The sequence below is a fragment of the Mustela putorius genome, unplaced genomic scaffold, assembly GCF_011764305.1.
Source record: "Mustela putorius furo isolate JIRA1106 unplaced genomic scaffold, ASM1176430v1.1 tig00000145_pilon_pilon_pilon, whole genome shotgun sequence".
Lineage (NCBI taxonomy): Eukaryota > Metazoa > Chordata > Mammalia > Carnivora > Mustelidae > Mustela > Mustela putorius.
The window spans coordinates 9224306-9233597 of record NW_025421294.1 but is presented as its reverse complement, the minus strand read 5'-3'; the positions used below and the strand labels follow the sequence as shown (position 1 = coordinate 9233597).

The 9292-nt window shown below is 36.3% G+C and overlaps 1 protein-coding gene across 1 annotated transcript in view; it reads right to left on the bottom strand.

Moving 5' to 3' along the window:
* Positions 1–1703: 1703 nt before the first annotated feature.
* The window catches only part of DEPDC1B (DEP domain containing 1B), a 78430-nt gene continuing 70841 nt past the window's right edge, over positions 1704–9292 (bottom strand). The window contains exons 9-11 of the mRNA XM_004744603.3: positions 8758–8934; positions 3790–3975; positions 1704–2558 (exon numbers count right to left, since the gene is read on the bottom strand). Coding sequence (XP_004744660.1) covers positions 2397–2558; positions 3790–3975; positions 8758–8934 — 525 coding nt within the window. The 3' untranslated portion in view covers positions 1704–2396. The remainder of the gene's footprint in view (positions 2559–3789; positions 3976–8757; positions 8935–9292) is intronic.

Here is a 9292-nt window from a genome sequence, read left to right as displayed (position 1 = left end):
ACACATAGATAACTCACGGCTTTTCCCCATGATCCTTTAGTCTTTCAAAGTTAAAATTTTTTTTTAAGATTTTGTTTATTTATTTGACAGAGAAAGGGAGCACAAGCAAGGGGAGTGGGAGAGGGAGAAGCAGGCTTCTCATGGAGCAGGGAGCCCAATGTGGGGCTCAATCTGAGCCACCAGATGCCCCTCAAAGGTAAATATTAAAAACTTTTTTTATTCTATCTTTTAAATTTTTCCTCTTTCCTATTTTAATGTTTCTTTAAACTATTTTATCCTATCAATACCTTTTAAAAAATCTTTTTAAATTTTCATTGTTATAGTCTTATCTTTCATTGTATTTAGCTTTATTTTTTGTGTATATACAGATTTTTTCTTTAAAATTTTGGGATAGAGGGTGCCTGGGTGGCTCAGTGGGTTAAGCCGCTGCCTTCGGCTCAGGTCATGATCTCAGGGTCCTGGGATCGAGTCCCGCATCGGGCTCTCTGCTCAGCAGGGAGCCTGCTTCTCTCTCTCTCTCTGCCTGCCTCTCCATCTACTTGTGATTTCTCTCTGTCAAATAAAAAAAAATTTAAAAAAAATTTTGGGATAGAGAGTCTTCTAACAGATCAAAATATACCCTAAATCTAATGCATGGCTTTGTTCTAGTCTTCAGTCTGATCACATTCTTTCTTTCTTTCTTTTTTTTTTGCTTTCTTTTTTCAACCAACTTCTTATCAATCCCTTTTTTAGAATCTTTTTTAAATGTTCACCTTTAAAGTCATATTCCATCCCTTCATCGTGTTTACCCTTATTTTTGTATATATATATATGTTTTTCTTTATTTAAAATTTTGGGAAGCAGTTTCTTTTAACAGACCAAAATACACCCAAAATCAAGTGTGTACATATATACATACATACATACATATACATACATACGTACATATATATACATACATACAAATATATATGTTTATATATATACATCCATATATAATGTTTTATATATACATATACATACATACATATACATACATATATAATGTTTTTTTCTCCTTTCTTCCCCCCCTTCCCCACCCCCCATTTTGGGTCTTTTCCGATTTGGTTAGTGTATATTTTTCTGGGGTTGTTGCTACCCTTTTAGTATTTTGTTCTCTCATTCTTCTATTTTTTTTTTAAGATTTTATTTATTTATTTGACAGACAGAGATCACAAGTAGACAGAGAGGCAGGCAGAGAGAGAGAGGAGGAAGCAGGCTCCCTGCAGAGCAGAGAGCCCGATGTGGGGCTCAATCCTTAGCCAAAGGCAGAGGCTTTAATCCACTGAGCCATCCAGGCACCCCTCATTCTTCTATTCTTATCTGGATACAATGACAAGGTGGAAAAACTCACCTCAAAAAAAAAAAAAAAAAAAAGAAGAACAAGAGCCAGTACTGAAAGCTAGGAACCTAATCAATACAGACATTAGTAAGATGTCAGATCTGGAGTTCAGAATGATGATTATCAAGGTGTTACCTGGGCTTGAAAAAAGCATGGATGATACTAGAGAATCCCTTTTTGGAGAAATAAAAGAACTAAAATCTAACCAAGTTGAAACAAAATACAGTATTTATTTACAGCCCATTTATTTTCAAAAGGATGAGGGAGTTGGGGGAAACATAAAGGAAGTAGTCTCATTTTACTTAATCCATTTGTGTTTTTCATGAAATAACAGAGATCTGACTTACAATCAGGACCAAAAAAGTTTATTCAGTTCAATTCTCCATTTTCAGCCAAGACTAAAATTATACCACTGCAGGAAAATGAACATCTTCTCCACTTAGAGGTAAACACCAGCTAATATATATGTTATTAAAGAACCAGCTTTAGTTATATCTGCCATAACATCCAATGAATCCTCAATGAAAGACACAGCCATCATAATACCGGACATTAAGAATCTTGGTGCAACGTTGAAAATGAGATTTTACAAAAGAGAAACCAGAACTATTAAGCTATGATATCAACAGCATCACAGTAACAGTACCCCACTGTCTTTCTTACTCAAGTATATACACTATTTTTAAGGCTTGGTTATAACAAAGACATCAGTAACTAAATGTACCCATAATTATCTTATTAACACCATGAAAAACAACGAATAAAAAAATAAAAATCCTTAAATTTTGTAACAATTACAAACACATTAACATTACCCCTGTATATTTGTCTAAATTTTAAATGATTTTTACACTTCAAAAATAGCACTAAGTTTTACAAAAATACTGATAATGGCTCAACATTTTTGGAAGTCCAGTCACTTTATATTTCAGTAGTAGTCTCTATTGTCTGCTCTTCCTCTTCCACCACCATAGTCCTTCTCTAACCATCCATTTGCTCAAGGCAACAACAGAGCTCTCTAACAGCTATGGAAGTACTACATCCGAAAACTTCTAGTTCTTTGAAATGGTTGGAAAGGGTTTTTTAGTGCCCACATTAGCAGCTGTGGTTTCGGTTTCGGTTTCTCAGGAAACAGAAGTGCTTCACTTTCTGGTGTAGGAAATCGCTCTTGGTAGACTGCGGGATAGGATTTTTGAAACTGGAAAAAAAAAAATTCAAGATGAGTAAAAAAACAGATAAGAACCAATAAAATTAGGTGATCTAATTTTAAAATTAAAGACTTCCTGATCTGATTCCATACGAGGCTGTCTTTGTTTTAATGTTTATTGTTCTCCATCAGAAAGAGAATAAGACGATGACAAATCATAATCAAATTCACTCCAACACAAATCCACTTCTTTTTGTGAGATCATTTAATTCCACTTGCTATAGATCTAATTCAACTTTAATTTGATCCAATCTTCAAACAAACTTCTCATTTCAGTCCTATTTCTTAAAATTTCCTCTGCTTGCTAACTATAAATAGACTTCACTTTAAAAATAGTCACTTGTAATTCTGACTTGAAAATAACTTATGTTCTATACGGGTGAAGAAAATTTTGGCCCAACTCCATTTCACGATCTCCCTGCCTCTCCAACTCAACCCCACCTGCTTCTGCTCAAATGGAAGGGAAAACGTTCCAGTATATATAAAAGCTTCAAGAGAGGCAATGATGCTTTTTCTTTGATCCCCAACACTTTGATCCCCAAACTCTTCTCCAAAATTACTGAGAAAAATGTGATTGGGAGTCTAGAACTCTGGTGCTCTGTGTATAACCCCAAATGTATGGTACGATCAGGAATCAAGCTTGTAGGAATCAGTCTTGAAAAATAAAAACCATTCCCTTAATCTTGAATCACTACTCTAAGAATGGTCAAAGTGTATCTATTTTTAATTAAAAGCTCTTCAATGAAACCCAAAGCTGTGTTGCCTAGCAGGAACTAAACCCCAAATACTGGCTATCTAAAACCAAAGCCTCTTCAATTTTACACATCTTATATCTGCAAATTCAGTACAATTTACTTTTCAGAAAAAAATCAGAGGAATTTATCTTCATTTGGTAGCTTCTCAGAATTTAAAGTAACTGCTCCATTAACTCACATCGTGCCAAATACCCAAACAAAGGACAAATAACAGAGAGGAGCTCCATAAATGAAGAGCTCAATAATGGTAAAATATCTACACTGGAGAATAAGATGTGGGAAACTCATCACAACTGAGTACATCCATGAGACTTCTGGAGTATATGACTTGAATAATATACTTTCAAAACTGCTACATCTCAGAAGATGAGATTCACATGAAACCCATTAAAGCAGAGAATCAGAAGAAAAAACAATATTAAGACTAGTAAGAAGAAGACATGGCTTCTGAAGAACATTCTTTTTACCTGCTTCAATTTTTTCTTCTTCTCTTTGCTGGAGAGTTTTGCATCTGTTATGACTTCTTCCAACAAAGCTGCCAGAGGTTCCTGAGAGCCGTATGCTCTCTGGTATTCAAATTCCTCTGGACTGATCTGACGGCAAAATGACGGGGCAGATAAAGTGATATCCATATCGGCTCCTGGGTATTTTATCTGAGGCAAAAGGATTAATAGTGAAAGTCATAAGCATATTTTCATATAAGTTGCAAAACTGGTTCAGATCAAATAGAGCATATCTCCTCCTGGGAATGCCATGTCATTCTTCAATTCGTTTAGAAAACTCTTTATTAAAAAGTAAAAGTGTTTCTATAAATTTGAAAAAAAATCACTTAAAGCCACAGTTTTAAATAAGAGTTCTTACCTTTTTTTATCCCAAGAACCATTTTAATAAACAAAAAACCTGGTGTGCTCTTTTAAATAAAATCTTAAATTGAAACATAAACTAAACATGTTGACAAAAGTAATTCATTACAATAGTGAACCTCCTCCTCTGGAGGTTCCTTCCCACATCTGGAGGATCTGACTTCCCTTCCTTGGGAAAGGATAGAGGCACACATGTAGTATGGCTGTTATGTATGGAAAAGTACTACAACATCTCCAAATACGTCAACAGTAAAAAGCAAGAAAACAAATGTGCAAACACTGTAGAGGGCAAAAGGAAAAATGGAGAAAAAAGAGGAAAGACGATGGTAAGACTTATAAATAAATGAACATCCATTAAAAATATTAATTTCACACCTACATAAACAAAGCAAATATTAACAGACAAAAAGAGGGAAATTGATGGTAATACAATCATAATAGGAGTCTTTAACACCCCACTTACATCAATGGAGAAGGCATCCAGATAGAAAATCAACAAGGAAATAGTGGTTTTGAACAAGACATTAGATTAGGTGGACCTAACAAATATATACAGAAATTTCCACTCAAATACAGCATAATACACACTCTTTTCAAGTGCACATGGAACATAATCCAGGATAGATCACATGTTAAGCCACAACAAATTTAAATCTCAATAAATTTAAGAAGACTAAAATAATAACAAGCATCTTTTCCAACCAAAACAGTGTAGAAGTAGAAATCAGTTACAAACAAACCAACCAACCTAGAAAAGACACAAACATATGCTACTAAATAACCAATAGGTCAGTGAAGAAATCAAAGAGGAAATAAAAGAATACATGGAGACAAATTAAATGAAAACACAATGGTCCCAATCTTCAGAACACAGTAAAAGCAGTGCAAAGAGGGAAGTTTATAGTAATGAAGACCTATCTCAAGAAGCTAGAAAAATGACAATAAATGCCCTAACCTTACACCTAAAGTAAATAGGAAAAAAGGACAAAGACTAAATCTAATAAAAGGAAGGTAATAATAAAGAATAGAGTGGAAATAAATGAAAAAGAGAGTTAAAAAAAAAATCAAGGGGTGCCTGGGTGGCTTAGTGGGTTAAGCCTCTGCCTTCAGCTCAGGTCATGATCTTGGGGTCCTGGGATTGAGCCCCACATCGAGCTCTCTGCTCAGCTGGGAGCCTGCTTCCCCCCGACCCCCGCCTGCCTTTCTGCCTACTTGTGACCTGTCAAATAAATAAATAAAATCTTTAAAAAATAAAAAAAAAGTAAATCAATGAAACCAAGAACAGTCTCTTTGAAAAGAAAAACAAAATTGATAAACCTTAAGCCAGACTTAACAACATAAAAAGAGAGAGGACTCAAATAAATAAAATCAAAAATAAAGGAGGAGGAATAACACCACCACAGAAATACAAAACAAGCAAAAAAACTGAACAGACTCTCAAATACAGAGAACAAACTGTTGGTTGCCAGGGAAAAGGGGGCATGGAGGTGGGGGGAAATCAGCGATTTGATGAAAGGGATTCAGAGGTACAAACTTACAGTTATAAAATAAGTCACAGAGATGGAAAGTATAGCCAATAATGTAGTCATGTTGATTGGTGACTACATTCATTGCAGGGACCACTAATGTACAGAATGGCTGCATGACCTTGCTGGACACCTGAAACTAACATAACATTGTATGTCAATGTTATGTGAATAACAAAGAAATTAAAAAGTATTTAAGTTCAGACTCCAAGAGTTCCATCTTCCCCAAAATAGAACACCTATAGTTCTTCTGCAGCCAGAACCCTAGTAAGAAAAATACCAGATACCCATGATTAAAGGGCACAAAAGGAAGAAGACAGTTGCAGTCAAGGCAAATAGAAGGTTGGTGTCAAAGACAATGACCACCTCACAATTTACCTATCACAGGGTCAGCCCTGAAACCTCCAGAACAATCCAACAAACACTTCCTTCTCCGAGAAGCCCTGTCCTGGATCTGCCATGCTGTCAGGGCTGAGCAGGCCATGTGAGAGAGAAGATCTCTGAGTATGAAACAACTGTTCCTCGATTCTACGGAGTACTTACAAGAGAGCAAATGTAATTGGACAAATGAGCAGTTACTGGCTTCATTTAGTGCCAGGGCAGTGCCCCTCCACAAGATCATGCTAATCTGCTGTTAAATGAATCAGCAGAGCTCAGGCTTCTGATCTTCAGCAGAGAGCAAAGGGTTCACTTAGGAGGTGCTGCATGATCTGTCTATGCTTTGGGAACCGTGAACTGAGTCAGTAGACAGGGCAACATCGCTATTGCCATTACTTCTCTTTGCAGAAATTCAGTTATTTCTTTTCTTCTTTACTTTATTTTTTTTTTAAAGTTTGGGCCATAAACATATTGGGGGGGATTTGACTAAAGCAGCAGGGAGGTTACACTTTTTACGAATTAAAATGGCAAAGATATATATATTAAGAAGTATGCAAAGTGTCTTAGACTACTCATGGGAAAATGGATCAGAAGAATCATTCTGAAGGGAAATTTGGCAAGACGCAATCAATACTTAAAATACATCCTTGGCCTTTGACCGTGTAATGCCACTCCTAAAAATTCATTCTTAGAACATAATCATGGATCATCCCCCCCAAAATCTAGCTACAAAAATGTTTACCATTTTGTTATTTGCAAAATAGAGGGGAAAATGGAAACCATCTAAATATTAGCCAAAGAAAACCATTTAAATAAATTATGGTATAGATCCATGTTATGGAATACTATGCTAACAATAATAATATTGTGGAATAATATAACACTAATGATGATAATAATCTTAACCACAGCAGCTACCAACTGAGGGGCTACTATGAAATAAATATCATTCTAAGCACTTTACACATCTTAAGCCATTCAACCCCTAAAACATCCCTAGGAGGAAGGTATTAACTGTTATTATCCCATTTTACAGATGAGAAAAGAGAGGTATTGGGTAGAGGCTGAAGCAGAGACACATTAAAAAATGTGCCTGAAAAAGAAAAAAAATGTGCCTGAGGTCACAGGACCAATAAATAGCACATGAGGAATACAAGCACTACTTAGCTCCAGGGTCTAAGCTCTCAACTACCATTAGGTCAGTCAAGAATATTTAGTGATACAGGAAATATTTCTTATATTCTCAAGAGAAAATAAGGCATAAACGAGAGAAAGGGAGGAAGGAAGGAAAAGCAAAGAGAGGAGAGGAGAACAGAGGAGAGGACAAGAAGAGAAAGAAAAAGAAAAAGCAAGAAAAAAGAAAAGGAAAAAAGAAAAGAAAAAAAAAGACAAAGCACAGAAAAACACCTGAAATACTGTAATACTAACTGAACATTGGGTGTTACAGTTTTTGGTGTGCATTTTCTTTTCTTTTTTTAAGATTTTATTTATTTATTTGACACAGAGAGAGAGATCACAGGTAGGCAGAGAGGCAGGCAGAGAAAGGGGGAAGCAGGCTCCCTGCTGAGCAGAGAGCCCAATGTAGGACTCAATCTCAGGACCTTGATACCATGACCTGAGCCTAAGGCAGAGGCCTAAACCTCTGAGCCACCCAGGTGCCCTTGGTGTGCATTTTCTATATTTTCCAATTCTTTCAACATATTTAAGGTTGATAATTACCAAAACTATTTTAATTTTTTAATAGTTTTGTTATTTTTTTTTAAGATTTATTTGTTTTAGACACACACACAGAGCATGGTGGTGGGGGGGCAGAAGGAGAAGGAGAGAAGCAGACTCCCAGCTGAGCGCAGAGCTCAAGGTAGAGGGGGTGCTCAATCCCACATACCTGAGATTATGACCTGAGCTGAAATTAAAAGTCAGACACTCAACCAACAAAGCCACGCAGGCACACTGGAAACATGAACAGTTTAATTTTTCATTTTTAAAATTTTAATTTTTAATTATTAAAAATTTAATTTGCACACTGAAAACATGGAACAGTTATCAACTTTAATTTCAGGAGGTAGCATTTCACTGGTCCTTAATTGTGGAACCTCAAAAAGTACTTAAGCAGAAAGAGGGCCACTCATTCAGAAGGAGCCAAACAGACCTCTGTCTGCCTTTATCAAGTGTCTGCACCCACAGACTTAGACACACCCCACTTTGGGGCCCACTTAACACTCATGTATTATATTTATTTTGCATCACTTTAATATAACAATAACAACAAAAATAACAATAGGCTATATTTCAAAGAGGACCTGCTGTACATCAGACATTTAAGCTAGAGGTTTTGTAGTAGAGCATTCTACTCTTCACAACAGTTTTATAGGACAGGTAAGGCCAATTTTAACTCCTTTGGAAACTAAAATCCAAACAGGTTATCATTTAAGGAATTTGCAATCAGAAGTATGGAGCACTGACCAACATAACAAAACTAGTAAACATTTCAAAAATTTTCCAAATTACCAAACACACATGGTGGCCACCATGTACCAAGCCCCATTAGAAGCAATTTGTATGCATTTATTCACTTAATTCTTCACATCTAGAAATCCCAAGAGGCCTAGCAAGTTTACAGGACTTTCTGCTGGCAATTTTAAAGGACTGTTAATACCCCTTCCTTTACCTGGACCCTTCGTAGATGAGCCACACGGTCCTCTATGGAGGTCTGCAAGGCCAAAGGGACTTTCAGAATCTCTTGGTAATTGTCCATCAGAAACGTCACCAACCTAGCAGCTAATAACTCATCCAAATCTACTTCATCCTTGGAACACAAGATGCAACGGGAAAATGTCTGAACCATCTGAAAAAAGAGGGGGAGGTATTTTTTAAATAAACACGGATGAGGTTTGTTGTTGTTTTTCCTATGCTGAACTGCATTTAATAAATCTCCAAAAACCAAAGGTGACCAGTCAATGAGAAATGGCCCACAGACCAGGGTACACATCCTATCTGGCACCTAGCCACACCTGGTCATCTCAATGGGCTGATCTTCTCATCAACCAGTGTGAACAGAAGGTGCATCTCATCTCACAGAGACTCAGCAGAGACTATGCAGAGACTGCTTGTCTGAGCAGCTTTTAAAGCACACCTCTTTACAGACAGTTTTAAATATATATAAACAAATTCTGAAAAATTATGATCACCACCATCACTTGAAT